Source organism: Palaemon carinicauda, chromosome 15, assembly GCF_036898095.1.
Source record: "Palaemon carinicauda isolate YSFRI2023 chromosome 15, ASM3689809v2, whole genome shotgun sequence".
NCBI lineage: Eukaryota > Metazoa > Arthropoda > Malacostraca > Decapoda > Palaemonidae > Palaemon > Palaemon carinicauda.
Window position 1 is genome coordinate 126,023,176 of NC_090739.1, and position 24,000 is coordinate 126,047,175.

Genomic DNA, 24,000 nt, shown 5'->3' on the forward strand with positions numbered 1-24,000 from the left:
AAAATATGTTTTTTGTAGTAGCAAATGTCAAATATTTGTTTACATTACATCATGGTTGGCGTAGCATTAATTGGCCCTCAAAATATCAACATATCTCATTTGATTTATTATGGCAAACTGTAATACTGTTTTGCTTATTTATGTACTATATTACATGTGTACTGTAGGCCTATATGGGAAACGTACGAAATTTGAAAATATGGTGATTAACAACGCAAGTAAGACGATTATTTTGGGATAAGTAAGATAGCAAATAACGTAAAAATAAAGTCAAACGATTTTTTGGAATAACTACGATAGAAAATAACGTATAAAATAAAGTTAAACGATTTTTTGGGGATACCTACGATAGAAAATAACGTAAAACAATAAAGTCAAACGATTTTTGGGAATAACTACGATAGAAAATAACGTATAAAATAAAGTTAAACAATTTTTTGGGGATACCTACGATAGAAAATAACGTAAAAAAATAAAGTCAAACGATTTTTGGGAATAACTACGATAGAAAATAACGTATAAAATAAAGTTAAACAATTTTTTGGGGATACCTACGATAGAAAATAACGTAAAACAATAAAGTCAAACAATTTTTTGGGGATACCTACGATAGAAAATAACGTAAAAAAAAATAAAGTCAAACGATTTTTGGGGGATACCTACGATAGAAAATAACGTAAAAAATAAAGTCGAACGATTTTTGGGGGATACCTACGATAGAAAATAACGTAAAAAAAAAAATAAAGTCAAACGATTTTTGGGGGTACCTACGATAGAAAATAACGTAAAAAATAAAGTCAAACGATTTTTGGGGGATACCTACGATAGAAAATAACGTATAAAATAAAGTTAAACGATTTTTGGGAATAACTACGATAGAAAATAACGTAAAAAATAAAGTCAAACGATTTTGGGGGATACGTAAGATAGCAAATAACGTAAATAGTAAAGTAAGACGATTTTGGGGGGATACGTACGATAGCCAAAAGAAGATGTAGTTTGACAATTGAACCAAAACAAACTTAGTCGCTGCGAGTCCGAGCTCACGTCAAGTGCAACGCTTCTTCGACCTCCTATCAGTGTTCAAACTTCAAAGTTTTACTTGTCACTCCTGATTTACACTTTATTACACTCTCAAATAACACGATGGTTTGGTTGCCTTTATCAGATAGTAAGTATGGACCTTTTTAGCGTTGTTATTTACTGTGTCGTAGCATGGAGCCCTACCCAAGGACTCGGAGGGGGGAGGCATGTACCGTATACGTATGAATGGGGTGTATGTATTACCGTGTTTAATTTAATATTTAAACTTCGTCTGCATGGCCTATGCTGTGCAAATTATTTTAATCAATGGGATTGGTACAAATTATCCGTTAAACACGAGTTATTATTTTTATATATAACATTTAAGGACTTCGAACCATCCAATGGTGACGAGTGACAGGAAAATGTTAGTGATATACCATACTCTTGTATCAATTTGTCACCAAGTGATGCAATTTATCCTTTATTATATAGGTTGTGTGGTTAAAAGTATCGTGTTTACAAAGCCTTGCACGTAACTATCCATGTAACACAAACATTTTACATACGTAGTTGTAAACATTCTTAGAATGTAAACAAATTTTAAAAAAATGTTGCCTGTCTTATTAATTATAATTTGGCTCATAATCCACGAGCTACTGTTAAATGTAGGCTAACTGTGGTAAGGAGGCAGCGAAAAGCCAAGTAAAAATAAGTACAAATATAATATGAATTAAGAAACTTGAGAAAAAGTCTTGATAAACTTTTATGCATTTGTTTGTTTACCTTTACTGAGGAAAGTGACACTGTCTTGTGCAAGTTCATGTTTACCCTGACTTGGAGGTACTGTATAGAGAGCTTTACCGTCCTTCACAGGGAAAATTGGTATTTTTATAGTTCTGGTCAATACAACATTTTCTAATAAAAAAAATTTATTCCTGGAGGTAAACTCCCCTTCTCTTCGAAAAGACCGTTATTATTATTATTATTATTATTTTCAAAGCCACAACCCTAGTTGGAAAAGCAGGATGCTATTAGCCCAGGGGCTCCAACAAGGGAAATAGCTCAGTGAGGAAAGGAAATGTAAAAAATAAAATATTTTAAGAACAGTAACAACATTAAAATAAATATCTCCTTTATAAACTATGAAAACTTTAACAAAACAAGAGGAAGAGAATTAAGATAGAATAGTGTGCCCGAGTGCACCCTCGAGTAAGAGAACTCTAACCCAAGATAGTGTAAGACCATGGTACAGAGGCTATGGCACTATCCAAGATTAGAGAACAATGGGTTGATTTTGGAGTGTCCTTCTTCTAGAAGAGCTGCTTGCCATAGTTAAGTGTCTTCTGCCCTTACAAAGAGGAAAGTGGCCACTGAACAATTACAGTGCAGTAAGAAGAATTTTTTTGGTAATCTCAGTGTCGTCAGGTATATGAGGCAGAAGAGAATATGTTAAGAATAGGCCAGACTATTCGGTGTGTGAGAGTGTGTGTAGGCAAAAGGAAAGTGAACCGTATCCAGAGAGAAGGATCCAATGTACTACTGTCTGGCCAGTCTAAAGACCCCATAACTCTTCAGTGGTAGTACAGTATCTCAACGGGTCGCCAACCTAGTACCTGTAAGTGAGATATGCCCTTATATTTCTGTTGACAAGGCGGCCACCAAGTGGGAACTGGATGGTAAAACAAACCATGTCAACTGTGATTTTACAATTTTATTTGTTTTGTGCGATGCCCTATATGTAGTTACACTGACTAGGAGGAGGTATGCAGGCCTGTACCTTCTCTGACAGGTAACAGTTTATTGAATTATGTCTTATGGAACCACCTGTAACAATAATTAAACCCTATTTTTGTCTAGACAGAAGCTGAGACTTCATTATAGTGAAGCATGATTTTTCCTTGACAGTAGTGTAATTTTTTTTGGAACTTTTATATTTTACATTACCTGTATCTACCTTAACAGAAAGGAAAGAGAAACTTTTTGATGAAATTAAATTGTACTTTAGTCACTACTTTCCTTAATGGGGTTTGGGGGGGATGTGTATCAAACTATGTCTTGTGAAATGCACTATGTTTACATTTGACATGCAATGGTTTTCCCGAGAAAAAAAAATGAATTACAAACGCCCCGGGTGTGAATCTAATTAAGTTTTACGATATTTTTTTTCCTAAAAAACTATTTATGGAGGCCTAAGTGAAATGACATTTGCAATAACCTGATTTTTATTTCATATAAAATCAGATTTATAGACTATTGGAGCGGGAAATCCTAGGCATGGGAGTAAGGTTAGGCTTGCCCTAGGCTAAAATTAACAAAGCTTCTTGGAATCTCAAGATTGTAAGTCGAGGACCCTCTGTATATCTTATGATCTTGGCCTACAATTTTACCACAGGTGACTTGGGCCTAGTCTGGAAAAGGTCTCATGATATGAATTTGATAGGACATCCATGTACTTTCTTGTAGCAAAATCTGTATCTTGGATCTCTTGCGAGAAATATTCTAAACTTTGTCAATAAAATATTCATCATTCATTAGTTTGACTTTGTCAATAGGAATTTCTTATCATTTAACACAGTTTGAGATCTGTTCAGTTTTAGCAAATTGTTTTTGATGCCTCATAGTCAACATAGAATTTTAGTTACATGCAGGTCAGGGATACTTTGGTAAGCTGCGAGTAGGAACACTTAGTCCTAGGTTGGGTTAGGTAATTAGGGAACGCAATGATTAAGGAAATGTCAAACTAATGTCGGGTAGCTGGTAAATATTTATTGTTCACTATTAACCCGCAGACCATGGGGAAAATAAACCATTCTTCCCCCCCAAGCTTTAAATACAGTAGAATGTTTTCACATTTTCACTGATGAAAGTAATGGATGGAACAATAAGATTTTATGTTTACTAGTTATGGTTCATTGGTAAAAATGTACCTCTTTCTTTAGGCTGTGTATGGGAAAAATATAGTCATTCTCACAGTAAACAAACCTTACTTTACATTGATGAAATTACTGAAGATAATTAATCTGATTAAATAGGTGTATATATCCATTCACAGTTCTTATTATCTATTTATTGGCATGACCTTGTATGGTTTTGCAAATTATCTGGGAAATACATATATTTGTGACTAAGGAAATACAGTAATTCACCTAATAGTGAAGCAGAGGTTTTATCTTTTAACAATGTAAGTGCACTTTCATAGGTTTTTCAATCTTGGCTGGTGGTTGCAAAAGATGTTTACTCCCCCTCCCCTGGCAAGGAAAGGATTTACCTACTGTTTTGAGTGTGTAAAGGGTCCCATGGTTGACTATAGTCAATATCTTATATCGAGGCATATTTGCACTGACTTGCAGGAGTGCCCCTTTAGCTCGAAAAAATTCCCTGATAGTTGACTAGTCGGAAGTATTCGCACAAAAATACTTCCAACCAATCAGCTGTTAGGAAACTTTTCCGAGCTAAAAGGGCACCCTTGCGAGTCGGTGCAAATTTGTCTCGCTAAAAAGAATTGACTGTACTATATTGTATTTAGCCTTTTTTTTCCTTTAATACTCTGACATAGTGGCCACCACAGTAAACGTCATGGAAAGCAAAATTCAAACTAGAATTTTCTATTCCACTGATTTTTATAACTGGTTTTGCAGTTAATTTTTAGGTATCGTGTAGATTAAGGAAATGGCAAATAAGGTCAGGGTAGGTGGAATGTTGATGTTTAGGCTACTAGTAATGGCTCGTAGGTAAAAAGAAGTACAAGTTTCTGAAGGCTATACAAGGGAAAAATAAGTGTGTCAAAATCTTTATGAAATGTGTGGAAAAATGTTGACAAAATTTCTGCAGCACTTACTAAAACTGGATCACCAGTAAACATATACTCTATTTGAACACATAGAAACCATATTTTCTCTAACCGAACCTTAGTTTCTTGCCTTTGTCACCGTGCAATTCTAACTTGCAGTGACCTAGGATGCTTTGTTCTTACTTAGTGAATATCTACAGATATGACTTTACCTGTTCTCCATTCAGATATAGTACCAAGAAACTCCATAATTAAGGACACTGCATCCTAGTTCAGTTCAAGTAAAGTTTATTCATTGGAGTGTAGTTGTAACATTAGGGAATAAAGAAAACTATGTAATAATCCATGGAGTAAACCCTTTACCCATTGCCAAGGCTATTAAGAAAATAACCATAGGCCACTGTTATAGGCACTATTCAAAGATTCTACTTATGAAGTTTCATAATTAGCAGTTGGTGAGTTTTTCCATTTCATAATATATTTATACCAAAAGCCATTTGTAGGACTGCATCAACCCTGTGTAGTACAGTAATGGTTTCTTTTATGCTTTGTTACAAAAATACTCTGTTGTACTTCTCAAGAGATTAGTGGAACTATTAGAAACTTCATGAGCTGAAATTAGGTTAGGTACAACAGAAAATTGAGGGCTGTTACATTAGAATAGAGAAAATTATACTTGAGAAGATGATTATCCCTGCTGTAGTTGGAAGGCTGTTTTAAGCAAGCAAAACATTTACACTATCCGAGTACGTAGCACTTAATTGTGTGTGCACAATATCCTATGTAATGGCTCTCACTTGCTTGCCTGCCTGTCTCGTATAACCCAAATTCAATTAGATCTTGTTGTAATCATTTTCTAACATTGAATTTTCAAAACTTGAGTTTCTCATCCTCTCTCCTTTAGAAGTCCTTCAATGATACTCTTCGTGAGGTATGGCTATCTTTGGTACTCGCGGTTCTCCGCGGTTCCGCATGAAGGATCGGCTTCTGGAGGTGTTGAAGAGTCTCGCAAAGCAGGAGACTCCTCTCCCATGATGAGAGAGGGCATTCCCTTCTATCTGGCCCTGTAGCCCAAGCCTCTTCTTCCTCCACAGTTCCTCTTACCAAGGTTCTGCAGGTTATTAGGGTATCAATCCTTACTCGCTCATTCTCTGGGGCAAGACTGAGCTTTGAACCTGCTCAGCGAAGGGAGCGGGCTCCTGTGGTTTTCCTAACTTGGGAAAACTCCTCCTAGAGCTTCTCGCAAGTGTGCTCATGCTCTAGTTCTTACGAGCGACCATGAGAGTGCTCATGCCCTCCCCCTGTAGTCCAGTGGGCTTCTTATTATGCTACCACGTTGTGTGTGTCAAACCTGATGTTATACAGACATTATATAGTCACAGAGTGGTCCCTCGGTCATTACTGCACAGTCCATCTACCTCTTATTATAAGACCAACAGGTTCTCTAGATGTCAGGATCTCCATACTACGCTGCCTTTGGCTCGGGTATGGATACCCCAGGGTAAGTTTTTACCCAGTTGGATGCACTTCTACCCACCTGTGGGCGAGTCTCTTAGTAAAGAACATTTGACTCATTGGGCTGGTTAATTTCTTCCTCTAATACAGTAAAACTGTAATAACTATAAAGAACAAGGGTTTGTATTTCTTGTTGGAACAAATGATAAATTTAGAAATTATTTGTATATTTTATACCGACTTGAAGTTCTTTATACATTTTTGTCCTGTCATCACAGTTCCCCAGTAAGTCCTGTATGCAATTAAGTGGTTGAACTCTACCTCTGCTAACACCCCCCCTCCCCCCCCAGCTGTCAAGATGTTGGCTGCCACCTCGCTCAAAGTGTGTTTGGCCTGAAGACGAGCTAGTAATGAATCAATCTCCTAGTAAAGAACTTCAATGTTAAATAGTTGGGAAGAATACAAATTATTCAAAATTTATCATTTTGCCAAATTTATGGCTCGAGTGGGAGTATTTGGTAGTTGGGCATTGTCTCATCCAAAAATTGACTGTTTTCTCTTTACAGTATAGTATAACATCATCACATACCAAATTTTTGTGTATGTAAACAGTTATTCATGGATGTAATTTATTGCACTTATGTTTTCTTTTCAGATCCTAGACCACCTCCAAGAAATAGCAAAGGAACCGTAGGACGACCAATCAAACTCAGGGCAAATTACTTCCCTATTCAAGTTAAGAACCCAAATCTAGATCTGGTTCACTATGATGTTGTCATTACTGAAGCTGGAGGAAGGGATGGCAAAATTCCAAAGAAAAAGCGCATGTAAGTATTACAAAGTTAATGGTTGTGGTGTTTGCTTGCCATAAAAAGTAATAGACTTTAATTGACATTCTTGGTCCTGTTAGACAACATTCCCGTTTATTCCCTCGCTAGTGTGGCCTAGTGACGAAGATAGCTTAATCCTAATAGTTGTGCACCTTTGGAGGAAGAGGGTTTTGCTACCAGAACTCTCATTTCACCTTCCCCGTTGGGCAAGTGATCGTCTGTTTATACAACAATGCAGAAAGCAAGCTTTTTCTTCCTTCCCTTTACCCGTGTGGTTGTGAGAGTTACGCAGCTGCTCTTATTCAAAGAATTCCTGAGAGACCAATTGATTATAGGAGTCTTGTATGCATGACTCCTATCATTTGTCTCCTCAAAAGGGGATGAAGTGCACTCATCTCTTGTACGAACTGATCTCTCAGTGCTGATCAGGAAGAAGGATTCCTCTTTTCTCCCCCACCCCCTGGACTATCATCTTAGGCTATTCCTGTATCATTGTCTTATCCTGTTGCTAAACCTTTGTCTGCTGCTAGAAGATGACAATTGCCCCAAAAGGATCTGCCAGAGGTGAAGGGGAATCTTCAGAGCTTTTTCTTTAGGGGAGATCATCCATGAGCAGCGGTGCCACGTGCATGCACTCATACATAGGTGCTTTGACTGCATTGCCTTCTATGTTACAGCGATCTTCCATGTGCAAAAGCTTCACAAACAGTCATAAACACATAAGGTCTACATGCATGTTGTCTTAAAATATACCACTTACACCTGAGATACCCTCTCAATGTTCACAAACTTGATTGTCCTTTCATACTCATTCAACAAACAAGGTCACCACCCATACTGTCTCGTAGTGTACAAGATTCGTGCACATGGTCTCCATGATTAATATGTGTAGTGGGATGACGTCTACAGACTCTCTTCATATTCTGCTCAGTATCAGCGGTGAAAGGCTTTCAATCGGCCTTAAACCAAATTTTTTCAATATTAAACTTACCCGATGATCATATAGCTGTCAGCTCTGCTGCCCGACAGAAAAACCTACGGGCGGAATACGCCAGCGATCGCTATACAGGTGGGGGTGTACATCAACAGCGCCATCTGTCGAGTAGGTACTCAAGTACTCGATGTCAACACAGAATCAATTTTCTCTCTGTCGTGTCACCGGCAAGACCTACTGAATACGCTCTTGTTTTCTGGATTGATTTTCACGTTATTTGGTGAAGTATTCATTTCTGGTTATTAGCTATCGCTGTGCAGAAGTTATCTTCAATACTTCCTTGCATTCTTTTTTGGATTTGGAATATTTGTTGACGACTTGGATAGATTTTGAATTCCCCCCTTTGACTAATTCAAGATGTCTGACCCTTCTCAAGTCCCCAAGTACAGGAAATGTAGCGCTAGGGACTGTTCAAGGCGTCTTCCGAAGGCCTCTATCGATCCGCACACCGTTTGTTCCAATTGTAGGGGTAAAGCCTGTCAATTGGAAGATCGATGTGAGGAATGCGCTGGGCTTTCGGAATTCGGGTTTCAAGAATTCCTGAAATATGCACGTAGGCTAGAGAAGGATAGGATCAGGAGGAGTTCGTCTCGCTCAATTAATTTTTCCTCTCCCCATGCCCCTCAACCTATTCCTTCCCCTGTAGTGGTTGCACCCGACCCCCCTGCTAGCTCTCATCAACCTTCAATGGCAGATATGATGCGTGCCATTCAGGCTCTAGGTGAGAGAGTCGAGTCATTGGCGAATGACCGCAATCAACTCATGGCTGACGTCAGAGAGTTGAAAGGTAAAAGTGCAGTGGGAAGTGAAGTGAGTGTCAGTGCAGTGAAAAGTGTCAGTGTTACGCATGAGGGTGCGTCTGTTCGTGCCTGTCGTCCTCCCAGTCCGGGACCTCTTGCAAGCTCCCAAGCCCAGGGGAGAAGCAGTGTCGTACGACCAAAGGGTTCGACAGGCTTTAATCAGCGTACAGACGTACCCTCCGTGGTTTCGGACGTATCTTACCTGGATCGTCCCACCCACAAGAAGACGAGTGAGCCCATTCATTCCTCGTCTGCGGAAGAGGTTTCTCGACAGAAACGATGGACCAAGGTCTCACGGCCTCTTAAACGTAAGGTCCCTTCCGAGCTAGTCCAACGGCCCAGGTGTAGCCACTGGGTCAGTTCGGACTCGCTGCAGTCCTCCGACGACTGCACACCTCCTAAGAGAGGCAAAGTGGTACCGCAACAGGCAGTAACTCCGTCTGTTGCCGCACCCGCTGTTTTAGACCCTCAGTCACAACGGACAGTAACTCCGTCTGTTGCCGCTTTTGTAGACCCTAAGTGGTCTTTACTGCAGTCTATGCAGACTCAGTTGGCTGCGGTTATGCAGGAGTTTCGTGCGGAGAAGGTTGACGCTGCACCCGTTAGCCTACAACCTGCCACGGTTGTGCGCCCAGCAGACGCTGAGGCTGCCTGCTCCCACACTCCAGCTGTGATAGCTCCTCCACCCATGCGCAGTCGACCCTGCCAGACGCATGCTGACATTCACAGACGCACGGAACCCTCCGTTGCCGTGCGTGAGCTACCACAACAACAGGAGGGTGGAGTTAGGCTGCCGTGTTTTGACGCGGTGCGTCAGCCTCCGCAACCCACGGTGGTCTCCGCTATCCTTCCACAGTCGGGAGTAGACGCTTTGCGCACCCACTCAGCTTTGGTTGTTGCCAGTTCTCAGACTGACCAACAGTGGCATGATGTTGGGTCCAGTGCAGCCACGCATGCACCCGTGCTGCCGGACTCAGCCGTCCAGCCCACTCCGTTGCCTCTTCCTCCTCAACATTCAGACGATGGTATCTCTGATGATGACGAAGCTGCACATCTTGACGACCAACACTCGGACATCGAAGAGCCCAAGACCACGCCTCCCTCCTTAGACTTTAGGAAAGTGCTTGCGCTGTTTAAGGATTTATATCCGGATCAGTTTGTGTCTGCAGCACCACGCTCGCCTCCCTCTGAGTTCGCTTTAGGCATGCAGTCAGCAGCTCCTGCCTTTACGAAGCTCGTACTCGCTCGCTCGTCCAAGAGAGCTTTAAGGGTACTGGGAGAGTGGTTGCAGTCCAAGAAGCAACTTGGGAAGACATCCTTCATGTTTCCCCCGGTCAAGCTTGCTTCCAGATCTAGCGTCTGGTATGCCACGGGAGAAGTTCTCGGCTTGGGAGTTCCTGCCTCTGCCCAGGGCGACTTCTCAAGTCTGGTAGACTCCCCGCAGGCTGGCTATGAGACGCTCCAAGATTTGCTGGACTCCTTCGGATATGGACCATCTTATGAAGGGAGTTTTCCGCGCATTCGAAGTCTTTAACTTCTTGGACTGGTGTTTGGGAGCGTTGAGCAGGAAGACCTCCCCGTCTGATAAGGAAACTTCCATGCTCATCATGTCCTGCATGGACAAAGCCATTCGGGATGGATCTAGTGAGCTTGCGGCTTCTTTCGTGTCTGGGGTCCTTAAGAAGCGAGATCACCTTTGCTCCTTCTTGTCAGCTGGAGTCACCCCATGTCAAAAGTCGGAGCTTATGTTTGCTCCACTCTCGAAGTGTCTCTTCCCTGAAGAGTTGATCAAGGAGATTGCTGCCTCCTTGATCCAGAAAGACACCCATGACCTGGTGGCGTCATCCGCACGCAAAGTCACCCCTTTGCCCTCCGTACCTAGACCCAGGATGGACACTCCAGCGTCAAGGTTCATTCCGCCCTTTCGTGGCAGAGCCTCCAGCAGAGGAGGTGCTCGTGCCGGAAGTCAACGTGGGAGCAAGAAGAAGGGTTCCAAGTCCTCTAGAGGCAGAGTCTGACTGCCACCTTCTTCAGACAGCAGTGGGAGCCAGGCTCAAGAACTTCTGGCAGGCCTGGGAGAACAGGGGCGCAGACGTGCAGTCTGTGAAGTTACTCAGGGAGGGGTACAAGATTCCATTCTTGCGCAAGCCCCCTCTAGCAACGACTCCCATCAACCTCTCTCCTAGGTACAGAGAGGAGGACAAGAGGCTAGCTTTACAGCAAGAGGTGTCTCTCTTACTACAAAAGGGAGCGGTAGTCATAGTCCGGGACCATCAATCCCCGGGCTTCTACAACCGCCTCTTCTTAGTGCCGAAGAAGACAGGAGGGTGGAGACTGGTGCTAGACGTCAGTTCTCTGAATGTCTTTGTCACAAAGCAGACGTTCACCATGGAGACGACAAAGTCGGTTCTAGCATCGGTCAGGAAGGAAGACTGGATGGTCTCGTTAGACCTAAAGGACGCTTACTTTCACGTCCCCATCCACCCAGATTCCCAACCTTTTCCAAGGTTCGTTTTCGGGAAGGTTGTATACCAGTTCCAAGCCCTGTGCTTTGGCTTAAGCACGGCACCTCTAGTTTTTACCAAACTGATGAGAAATATTGCCAAATTCCTGCATTTAGCAAACATCAGAGCCTCCCTCTATTTGGACGACTGGCTTTTAAGAGCTGCGTCAAGTCGTCGCTGTCTGGAGAATCTACAGTGGACTCTAGATCTGACCAAGGAATTGGGCCTCCTGGTCAATATAGAAAAGTCCCAACTCGTCCCATCCCAAACTATAGTATACCTAGGAATGGAGATTCAGAGTCAAGCTTTTCGGGCTTTTCCGTCGGCCCCCAGAATCAGTCAAGCCCAAGAATGCATCCAGTCCATGCTGAAGAAGGACCGATGTTCAGTCAGACAGTGGATGAGTCTAATAGGGACGCTTTCATCACTGGACCAGTTCATCGCGTTAGGGAGACTCCACCTTCGCCCCCTTCAATTTCACTTAACTGCTCACTGGAGAAAGGACAAGACGCTAGAAGCGGTCTCGGTTCCTATTTCCGAGAAGATGAAGTCGTCATTGACTTGGTGGAAGAACAACATTCTCCTCAGGGAGGGTCTGCCGCTGGCTGTTCAGACCCCCGACCACCTTCTCTTCTCGGACGCATCGGACACGGGCTGGGGTGCGACGTTGGACGGTCGGGAATGCTCGGGCACGTGGAATGCGGTTCAAAGCGAGTTGCACATCAACTGCAAGGAGCTACTGGCAGTTCATCTGGCCTTGAGAAGCTTCAAGTCCCTCCTTCTAGGCAAGGTGGTGGAGGTGAACTCCGACAACACCACAGCCCTGGCGTACATCTCCAAGCAAGGAGGGACTCATTCGATGAAGTTGTACGAGATCGCAAGGGACCTCCTCACCTGGTCAAGAGATCGAAACATATCCCTAGTAACGAGGTTCATTCAAGGCGACATGAATGTCATGGCAGACCGCCTCAGCCGGAAGGGTCAAATCATCCCAACAGAATGGACCCTTCACAAGAATGTATGCAACAAACTATGGGCATTGTGGGGCCAACCCACCATAGATCTGTTCGCAACCTCGATGACCAAGAGGCTCCCAAATTATTGTTCACCGATTCCGGACCCAGCAGCAGTTCACATAGATGCCTTTCTTCTGGATTGGTCCCATCTAGACCTTTATGCGTTCCCCCCGTTCAAGATTGTCAACAGAGTACTGCAGAAGTTCGCCTCTCACGAAGGGACAAGGTTGCCGTTGGTTGCTCCCCTCTGGCCCGCGAGAGAATGGTTCACCGAGGTACTGCAATGGCTAGTAGACGTTCCCAGAACACTTCCTCTAAGAGTGGACCTTCTGCGTCAGCCGCATGTAAAGAAGGTACACCCAAGCCTCCACGCTCTTCGTCTGACTGCCTTCAGACTATCGAAAGACTCTCGAGAGCTAGAGGCTTTTCGAAGGAGGCAGCCAGAGCGATTGCTAGAGCTAGGAGGACATCCACTCTCAAAGTCTACCAGTCGAAGTGGGAAGTCTTCCGAAGTTGGTGCAAGTCCAAATCAGTATCCTCAACCAGTACCTCTGTAACTCAGATAGCTGACTTCCTTTTATACCTAAGGAAGGAAAGATCCCTTTCAGCTCCCACGATCAAGGGTTACAGAAGCATGTTGGCAGCAGTCTTCCGTCACAGAGGCTTAGATATTTCCAACAACAAAGATCTACAGGATCTCCTTAAGTCTTTTGAGACCTCGAAGGAGCGTCGGTTGGCCACACCAGGTTGGAACTTAGACGTGGTACTAAGATTCCTTATGTCAGCAAGGTTCGAGCCACTTCAATCAGCCTCTTTTAAAGATCTCACTTTGAAAACTCTTTTCCTCGTCTGCTTAGCAACAGCTAAAAGAGTCAGTGAGATACACGCCTTCAGCAGGAACATTGGATTTACATCTGAAACGGCTACATGTTCCTTACAGCTTAGTTATTTAGCCAAAAACGAACTTCCTTCTCGCGCTTGGCCCAAATCGTTCGATATTCCAAGCCTTGCTAATTTGGTTGGAAATGAACAAGAAAGAGTACTATGCCCAGTAAGAGCTCTTAAGTACTATTTGAAACGGACTAAGCCATTACGTGGACAATCAGAAGCTTTATGGTGCGCCATTAAGAAACCTTCTTTACCAATGTCGAAGAATGCAGTTTCTTATTATATCAGACTTTTAATTCGAGAAGCTCATTCCCATCTGAATGAGGAGGACCATGCTTTGCTGAAGGTAAGGACACATGAAGTTAGAGCTGTCGCAACTTCAGTGGCCTTCAAACAAAACAGATCTCTGCAGAGTGTAATGGATGCAACCTATTGGAGAAGCAAGTCAGTGTTCGCATCATTTTACCTTAAAGATGTCCAGTCTCTTTACGAGAACTGCTACACCCTGGGACCATTCGTAGCAGCGAGTGCAGTAGTGGGTGAGGGCTCAGCCACTACATTCCCATAATCCCATAACCTTTTTTAATCTTTCTCTTGAAATGCTTTTTATTGTTGTTTTTTGGGTTGTCCGGAAGGCTAAGAAGCCTTTCGCATCCTGGTTGATTTGGCGGGTGGTCAAATTCTTTCTTGAGAAGCGCCTAGATTAGAGGTTTTGATGAGGTCCTTTAGTATGGGTTGCAGCCCTTCATACTTCAGCTCCTAGGAGTCGCTCAGCATCCTGTGAGGATCGCGAGGCTCAGTAAGGAAGACGTACTTAAAAAGGCAGAGTAATTGTTCAAGTCGACTTCCTTACCAGGTACTTATTAATTTTATGTTTGTTATTTTGAATAACTGCTAAAATGAAATACGGAATACTTAGCTCTTAATGTTAACATATATGCTGGTCTCTACCCACCCCCCTGGGTGTGAATCAGCTATATGATCATCGGGTAAGTTTAATATAGAAAAATGTTATTTTCATTAGTAAAATAAATTTTTGAATATACTTACCCGATGATCATAAATTAAAGGACCCACCCTTCCTCCCCAATAGAGACCCAGTGGACCGAGGAGAAAATTGGTTCTGTGTTGACATCGAGTACTTGAGTACCTACTCGACAGATGGCGCTGTTGATGTACACCCCCACCTGTATAGCGATCGCTGGCGTATTCCGCCCGTAGGTTTTTCTGTCGGGCAGCAGAGCTGACAGCTATATGATCATCGGGTAAGTATGTTCAAAAATTTATTTTACTAATGAAAATAACATTTTAGGCTGAAAAGAGTTTGTTTTTTCCATTTCGAGAGAACTTTCAATGCTCATAAGGAGTTTTGAACAAGGCTGTCCTCATTTGGAAGTGAGACTACCTTGGAATATGACAAAGGTCTCTTTTTTCAATATTAAACTTACCCGATAATCATGTAGCTGTCAACTCCGTTGCCCGACAGAATTCTATGGAGGGATACGCCAGCTATCACAATACTAGAAGGGGGTGTATTTACCAGCGCCACCTGTGGCCAGGTACTCAAGTACTTCTTGTTGACACCTCCTCAATTATTCCTCTGTCGTGCTTCCGGCAAGACGTTCTGGGATACGCTTATGTTCTTGGAGTATTTTCACGACTTTGGTGAAGTATTTCTCTTTGATTTCGGCTGTCGCTTTACTGGAAACTTCTATATTAGCTTAGTTAGCTTTTGGAATTAATTTGATTAATTATGGTGACGAGAGAGTTTTGAACTCTCGTTCACCTTTCAATGGCCGACCCTTCCCTTAGACGGAAGTGTTGGTGTCTAAGAGAGTATAGACTCTCTTTCTTAATTTTGCTTAACGAAAGTTATAGATTTATTTTATATCTCTCCGCCTCTTATAGGCCTCTTCGATTAACTTCCTTTTATTATAAACTCATTAAAATTAATTTTTATATTTGTTTATATTCGACCTTCCTAATAGTAGGCGGTCTTTTACCGAAGTTAATAAACTTTGAGCCCGTCATTTCGGTTTTACCTGTTAACATATTATGCTATTTCCGCCACAGAGTTTGAAAGATTTTCTTTGACAGTCTCGTACTGTTTTCAAAGTTGAACTAACGTTTTGTTTTGTCTCTGCAGTTGTTGACGTTCAGAACGTTCAACTTGCACTCTATCGTTACGATAGAGAAAGAATGTTCACGGTTTCACGTTGCAGTAAGAGTAACCGTGTCTAGCGTTTTGTTCATTCTTTCTTTACTTAATGGTTTTGATCCTAATAAAGGAACTTTTCAGTTTTTTCCTTTAACAATAATATGTTTTAACGATATATATGTTTGGGCTCTTCTCTCAGGTTCTAAGTCAAGAGAGAGAGAGAGAGAGAGAGATAGAGACGGAGGGAGAAAGAGGATAAACGTTTCATTCAAGCCTGCCAGGCGTACGAGTAACGTCGTTATCGTTTTTGCTCTTCTCCCTAGTCTCTTTAGGGGAAGAAACTAAACGTTTCTAGAGTGATCTAGTGTTTAGTCTCTTTCCAACCACTGAATTATCTTTCATTAGATTTTTCTGTTACATTGTAATTCTGTTTTCGCAATTACTAACTTTGAGAAAGGATAGAATTGCGTATTTCAGGTACAAACCACTTAAAGTTTCGAGTTCAGTGAAATAAGTGCAAACAGAAATCAAAGTGATAAGTGATTAGTGCGTGAGGGTACTTTTGTGCGCGCCAGTCGTCCTCCCAGTCCGGGACCTCTTGCAAGCTCCCAAGCCCAGGGGAGAAGCAATGTCGAAGGGCATAAGGGTTCAGCAGGCCTTGATCGGCGCACAGAAGTATTCTCGGTGGTTGTGGGCGTGTCTTACCGAGACCGTCACTCCCACCCGCAGACGATTGAGCCCTTATTTTGCTCGTCTGCAGAAGAGATTAGGGGAGAAAATAAAGGCAGAGTAACGCTGGTCTCAGGTCTCAAGACCTCTTAAACGTTAAGTCCAGACCTATGCCAGACGTACGAAGTTAAAGTTCACAACCCGAATGCAGTCATTGGGTTAGCTCTGACTCTCCTCAGTCATCAGTTGATTACACTCCGCCTAAGAGGAGTAAGGTTCTGCCACAACAGATCTCTGCTGTTAAGGCTTTACCTCAGCAGAACTTAGTGTCTGCCGACCCCAAGTTAACTCTACTGCAGTCCATACAGTCACAACTTTCGGTCTTGTTGCGTGAGTGTCGGGCTGAGAGTGTTGCGCCTCCGCCTACACTCCCCCCCGCCTATGATCGCTCCGCCTGATCACAGTACCACCTGCCAGGCGTACAATGTTGTGAACTCTACTACAGTCCATGCAAGCACAGCTTTCGGACTTGATGCGTGAGTGTCGGGCTGAGAGTGTTGCTCCTCTGCCTCCGCCTACACTCCCTCCACCTACACTCGCTCCGCCTGATCGCAGTACCATCTGCCAGGCGTACGATGTTGTGGACTCTACTACAGTCCATGCAAGCACAGCTTTCGAACTTGATGCGTGAGTGTCGGGCTGAGAGTGTTGCTCCTCCGCCTCTGCCTACACTCCCTCCACCTACATTCGCTCCGCCTGATCGCAGTACCACCTGCCAGCAGTTCCACCTGCCAGGCGTACGATGTTGAGCCACGTGCTGAGTTTGCTGTTCCCTGTGGTGTTCAGCCTCCGCCTTCCTTAAGGCAACCTTTACATTGGGATCAGGAGGATTATACCTCTCTTCCTCCGCCTCCACTTGCTGCTCCACCAGTGATGCAACACTCGGTTGAGGTACAACAACCTCTCCCGTCCATGAGTCAGTCTCCTCAGCTCTCGCTGCAGCTAGCTCAACCCTCCACAAGGCAAGCACCACAACACCTTAGCCTTGCGCCTCAGGAGCCTCAGCTTGCGAGACATTTACCTTGTTCTGCGCAGCCTCTTCCTCATCGTGCTCCGCTCACACCACAGGAACTGGAACTTGCTACTCCGCTTCCGCCAACCGCTCAGCAAGCGCACCCTTGGGTTCAACCACTCATGCTAGGAGTCAGCCTCCTCCACCCATGCGCCTTCCTTCTGCTTGTCTTTTATTCAGCCTTTGTAGACTGAGCCTCAGGTGTTCCCTCATCGGAGTCTTGAAGAGGAAACCACAACTATTGTTGTTCCAGCTCGTTCTGACTCTGCTGTTCAGCATACCTTACCTCCATTTTCATACCATGGTTTTAACCCCATGCAAGCATGCATAAAGCACTCTAGCACTGGTCATGGAATTTCTGAGAAATGTTAAACGCCATGCACACGCTCTGCTTTCCTTACAGCAGGCTCTGCTTACAGCAGGCTCTGCTTACTACATGCTCAGCATACAGCATGCTCTGCGTTCAGCATGCTCTGCATACAACATGCTCTGCATACAGCATGCTCTGCATTCAGCATGCTCTGCATACAACATGCTCTACATACAGCATGCTCTGCATACAGCATACTCTGCATACATCATGCTCTGCATACCTTACCGCATGCTTCTCAACACATCTTGGGTTGTTGCCAACTCACTAGACTGTCAAGCAGTTTCATAACGTTGCCTTCTAGTCTGCTGCTTTTGCACCAGTGAACCCTCACTCAGAGAACTTAGCTTTTCTAGGATAAGGTCCCTGTAGATGAGAAAGTTCTTTTCTCCCTCCTTCTGATATTCCCTTGAGGACTCTGTCATTTGGAGGGAGCCTTTAGCTGCATAACCTCTTATGGACTTTTATTTAAGCATAACATGCTTACAGGGAAGGTAATGGTTCCACTTCAGCCGCTAATCCCGTCTGTTACCACACCTGTTCCCATAGACCTTGAGCTGTGTTGCATGACATGCAGTCCAAGCTTAGTCCTTGTTAGAGGATTTTTTGTTTACGGAGTCAATGTGTCACGGGGAAGACGTTCAACAACCAACAGAAGGGACTTGTTGTGACGCAGTGCGGCAACCTCAGCAACCCGTTAAGGAGTTGTCTGTACGACCCAGACAGTCTAGACAGATTCGGGTTGTCACTGTACTTCCTCGCTTGCCCATGATTGACAGTTTACAGACTGTGCAGCAGTATCATGATCTTGTGTCCGGCTCCGTAAGACGACTGGCTTTTAAGAGCTCCCACAAGTCGTCGCTGTCTGGAGATTTTCAAATGGACTATGGATCTGACCAAGGAACTGGGCCTCCTGGTCAATTTTGAGGAGTCTCAGCTCGTTCCATCCCAGACCATTGTCTCCTTGGGTATGGATCTTCAGAGTCGAGCTTTTCGGACTTGTCCTTCGGCCCCAAGGATCTTCCAAGCCCTAGAATGCATCCAGAGCATGCTGAGAAGGAACCGATGCTTAGTCAGGCAGTGGATGAGTCTAACAGGGACACTTTCATCGCTGGCCCTGTTCATCGAGTTAGGGAGACTCCACCTCCGCCCCCTTCAGTATCATCTAGCTGCTCACTGGATAAAGGACATGACGCTAGAAACGGGCTCAGTTCCTGTTTCCGAAGAGATGAGGTCTACTCTAACGTGGTGGAAGAACAGCATTCTTCTCAAGGAAGGTCTACCATTGGCTGTTCAGACCCCCGACCACCGTCTCTTCTCGGACGCATCGGACACGGGCTGGGGTGCGACACTGGACGGACAGGAATGCTCGGGAACATGGAATCAGGAGCAAAGGACACTTCACATCTATTGCAAGGAGTTGTTGGCAGTTCATCTGGCCTTGATAAACTTCAAGTCCCTCCAGCTTAACAAGGTGGTGGAGGTGAACTCCGACTACACCACAGCCTTGGCTTACATCTCCAAGCAGGGAGGGACTCATTCGAGGAAGTTGTTCGAGATCGCAAGGGACCTCCTCATTTGGTCAAAAGATCGAAAGCTCACGCTGGTAACGAGGCTCATTCAGGGCGATATGAATGTCATGGCAGATCGCCTCAGCCGGAAGGGTCAGGTCTTCCCCACAGAGTGGACCCTTCACAAGAATGTTTGCAGCAGACTTTGGGCCCTGTGGGGTCAGCCAACCATAGATCTATTCGCTACCTCGATGACCAAGAGGCTCCTCTTGTATTGTTCTCCGATTCCAGACCCAGCAGCAGTTCACGTGGATGCCTTTCTGCTGGATTGGTCCCATCTCGACCTGTATGCATTCCCGCCGTTCAAGATTGTCAACAGGGTACTTCAGAAGTTCGCCTCTCACAAAGGGACACGGCTACGTTGGTTGCTCCCCTCTGGCCCGCGAGAGAATGGTTCACCGAGGTACTGCAATGACTGGTCGACGTTCCCAGGACTCTTCCTCCTAGAGTGGACCTTCTGCGTCAACTTCACGTAAAGAAGGTTCACCCAAACCTCCACGCTCTTCGTCTGACTGCCTTCAGACTATCGAAAGACTCTCAAGAGCTAGAGGCTTTTCGAAGGAGGCAGCCAGAGCGATTGCCAGAGCAAGGACGACATCCACTCTCAGAGTCTATCAGTCTTAATGGGAAGGCTTCCGAAGCTGGTGCAAGGCCAATGCAGTTTCCTCAACCAGTACCACTGTAACCCAGATTGCTGACTTCCTGTTACATCTAAGGAACGTAAGATCCCTATCAGCTCCTACGATCAAGGGTTACAGAAGTATGTTGGCAGCGGTTTTCCGCCACAGAGGCTTGGATCTTTCCTCCAACAAAGATCTACAGGACCTCCTTAGGTCTTTTGAGACCTCAAAGGAACGTCGGTTGTCCACTCCAGGCTGGAATCTAGACGTGGTCCTAAGGTTCCTAATGTCATCAGGATTTGAACCGCTCCAATCAGCCTCTTTTAAGGACCTCACATTAAAACTCTTTTCCTCGTGTGCTTAGCAACAGGTAAAAGAGTAAGTGAGATCCACGCCTTCAGCAGGAACATAGGTTTCACATCTGAAACGGCTACATGTTCCTTGCAGCTCGGTTTTTTGGCTAAAAACGAGCTTCCTTCCCGTCCTTGGCCTAAGTCGTTCGAGATCCCAAGCCTGTCCAACATGGTGGGGAACGAACTGGAGAGAGTACTTTGCCCAGTTAGAGCTCTTAAGTACTATCTAAGAAGGTCAAAACCATTACGAGGACAATCAGAAGCCTTATGGTGTGCTATCAAGAAGCCTTCTCTACCAATGTCTAAGAACTCAGTTTCTTACTACATCAGGCTTCTGATTAGAGAAGCAAATTCTCATCTGAAGGAAGAAGACCTTGCTTTGCTGAAGGTAAGGACACATGAAGTGAGAGCTGTGGCTACTTCAGTGGCCTTCAAACAGAACCGTTCTCTGCAGAGTGTTATGGATGCAACCTATTGGAGAAACAAGTCAGTGTTCGCATCATTCTATCTCAAAGATGTCCAGTCTCTTTACGAGTACTGCTACACCCTGGGTCCATTCGTAGCAACGAATGCAGTAGTAGGCGAGGGCTCAGCCACTACATTCCCATAATCCCATAACTTATTAACCTTTCTCTTGAATACTTTTTATGGGTTGTACGGTCGGCTAAGAAGCCTTCCACATCCTTGTTGATTTGGCGGGTGGTCAATTCTTTCTTGAGAAGCGCCAAGGTTAAAGGTTGTGATGAGGTCCTTTAGTATGGGTTGCAGCCCTGTATACTTTAGCACCTTTGAGTTGATTCAGCCTCCCAAGAGGAACGCTGCGCTCAGTAAGGAAGACGATCTTATTAAAGGCAGAGTAACGGTTCAAGTCGACTTCCTTACCAGGTACTTATTATTTCATTGTTATTGTGGATAACTGATTATATGAAATACGGGATACTTAGCTATCCTTTAGTCTTGTACACTGGTTTTTCACCCACCCCCCTGGGTGTGAATCAGCTACATGATTATCGGGTAAGTTTAATATTGAAAAATGTTATTTTTATTAATAAAATAAATTTTTGAATATACTTACCCGATAATCATGATTTAATCGACCCTCCCTTCCTCCCCATAGAGAACCAGTGGACCGAGGAATAATTGAGGAGGTGTCAACAAGAAGTACTTGAGTACCTGGCCACAGGTGGCGCTGGTAAATACACCCCCTTCTAGTATTGTGATAGCTGGCGTATCCCTCCATAGAATTCTGTCGGGCAACGGAGTTGACAGCTACATGATTATCGGGTAAGTATATTCAAAAATTTATTTTATTAATAAAAATAACATTTTCCCTGAATGGATTTTACGATCCACAGTTACTGGCTTCAGACCACAACCTAACATCGAGGACTGTCTTTTTTCTGGCTTTGGCCTCGGCTGAAAGGGCCAGCGAGCTTCATAGTCTCTCCTACAACATTACCCATTGCAGGGTGAAAACAGGTCACGTTCAGTTTTGTCCCCGAGTTTGTTGCTAAGACCCAGAATCCTGCAGTTCCCGTATCCAGGTTCATTTCCTTTCAGGTTTCTAGGAGCTTGTCTCAAGCCAGTGATTAATGAGATGTCAGGAATCTCACTCCCTTCGCATTATCATGCTCAATTATAGAAATCCTGGGTAGAAAGTTTTCAGCCTGTTGGAAAGGGAATTACCACCCTCCTAGGATGAGTCTCCTTTGTAAAGAACAAGGGTTTGTATTCCTGTACGAACAATTTAACAAATGACAGTTGTTTACACACATTTGCATGCATCACCTACCTCCAGAAGTCCCGTCTGCAACAAAAGTGGTGTAGTTGGCGAGTCAGGGCTGGGTTCTTCCTCGCTGCCGACTGTTGACATGTCATTAGAGTAGGTAGTGTCAGTCTTGTCTGGATACTTGACAGTGGAGAAGTTCGTCATGCAGATGGGGACATTCTCGCCCACAGCGGGAATATGGAAAGACTAGTGAAAGCAACTCTCTAGTCTTCCTCATGGATGGACCACTGGTCCCGGACTCCTATTTTTTTTGCTACAACTGATCACTATGGGACCAACCTTTGTACAGTTTTTGTCCTCCCCATAGGGCTGACCTTTGGACAGTTTTTGTCCTTACCCAAAGGTACTTTGTCCCTCTCACCAACTCTTACCTCGCCTGATTCATCCTCCACGATCTACGTCCTTCGCAGATGAATCGGCAAAGGATGCTGGATTACAGGCAAAAATCCAGACCATGATAGAGAAGGGCTCTCTCCATTAGGTCATCGATGGCTCCCCAGGCTTCTACAGTTGGCTCTTTTTTTTGTAGAGAAGCAGTCATTAGACTGGTGACCAGTCATAGATCTCACTTTGCCCTCCAAACTACATTCAAGATCGAAAACACAGCCACGGTCAGACAGGCTGTCAAACCAGGAGACTTCATGATCATGGTAGTTCTGAAAGATGCCTACTTCTAGATCCCAATTTGTCCATCCTCAAGGAAGTACCTAAGATTTCTATCACGGAAAGGTATACCGGTTTCATGTGTTTTGTTCCGGCCTGTTGACGACACTTCAGTTGCCTTTGCATGCGGTCACATCAGTTGCAACTGGAAACCTATCCAGAATGTGAATTCTGGTGGAATCAAAGGAAAAGAAAGACTTTAGTTGGTGGATCTTTTATTCAAACCTTCTTAGAGGGATAGATCTTTCTCCCACTCACAAATTGATGCTCTTCACAGATGCAGAAAAAGTGTGGGAGAGCTCACCTTCTACACCACTACAACATTATTGACACTTCATTCTTAAAACTAAAGTTTTATCCACCCTTTTCATTCTTGATACTAAAGCTTTATCCACCCTTTTCATTCTTAATACTAAAGCTTGATCTAAACTTTTCATTCTTGATACTAAAGCTTTATGTAAACTTTTCATTCTTGATACTAAAGCTTTATCCACCCTTTTCATTCTTGATACTAAAGCTTGATCTAAACTTTTCATTCTTGATACTAAAGCTTTATCCACCCTTTTCATTCTTGATACTAAAGCTTTATCTTCCCTTTTCATTCTTGATACTAAAGCTTTATCCACCCTTTTCATTCCTGATACTAAAGCTCTATCTACCCTTTTCATTCTTGATACTAAAGCTTTATCTACCCTTTTCATTCTTGATACTAAAACTTGATCTATCCTTTTCATACTTGATACTAAAGCTCTGTCCACCCTTTTCATTCTTGATACTAAAGCTTTATCTACCCTTTTCATTCTTGGTACTAAAGCTTTATCCATCCTTTTCATTCTTTGTACTAAAGCTTGATCTACCCTTTTCATACTTGATACTAAAGCTCTATCCAACCTTTTCATTCTTGATACTAAAGCTTGTTCTAAACTTTTCATTCTTGATATTAAAGCTTCCTATTTTATTCTTGATACTAAAGCTTGATCTAAACTTTTCATTCTTGATACTAGAGTTTGATCTAAACATTACAATTTTGAAACTATTAACTATCCAAACTTTTCAATCCCGGTTATAGAGTGTTTGAAGGTTATTGCAAATTATCCTAGTAAAGTAACCTGCTACTGTACTATAGTCAATTTTTTTCAATGAGGCGCATTTGCACTGACTCGCAGGGGTTGCCCTTTTAGCTCGGAAAAGTTTCCTGCTCGCTGATTGGTTGGACAAGATAATTCTAACCAATCAGATAGCAGGAAACTTTTCCGAGCTAAAAGGGCACCCCTGCGAGTTGGTGCAAATGCGCCTCATTAAAAGAAATTGACTGTAGGTAAAATCATTATCAATGGGATAGCAGCACAAAATTTTAGGGTTTAGAAAGGGAGGAACGTAGAGAGTAGAGGTCCCCTTTTTGTTTTGTTTCGTTTGTTAATGTCGGCTACCC

At 43.7% G+C, this 24,000-nt stretch overlaps 1 protein-coding gene across 1 annotated transcript in view; it reads left to right on the forward strand.

Moving 5' to 3' along the window:
* The first annotated feature begins 1,023 nt into the window (after positions 1-1,023).
* Positions 1,024-24,000, forward strand: part of LOC137654716 (protein argonaute-2-like) — a 91,798-nt gene continuing 68,821 nt past the window's right edge. Inside the window, exons 1-2 of the mRNA XM_068388612.1 lie at positions 1,024-1,171; positions 6,927-7,098. Of these exons, the coding sequence (XP_068244713.1) occupies positions 1,147-1,171; positions 6,927-7,098 (197 nt within the window). The 5' untranslated portion in view covers positions 1,024-1,146. The remainder of the gene's footprint in view (positions 1,172-6,926; positions 7,099-24,000) is intronic.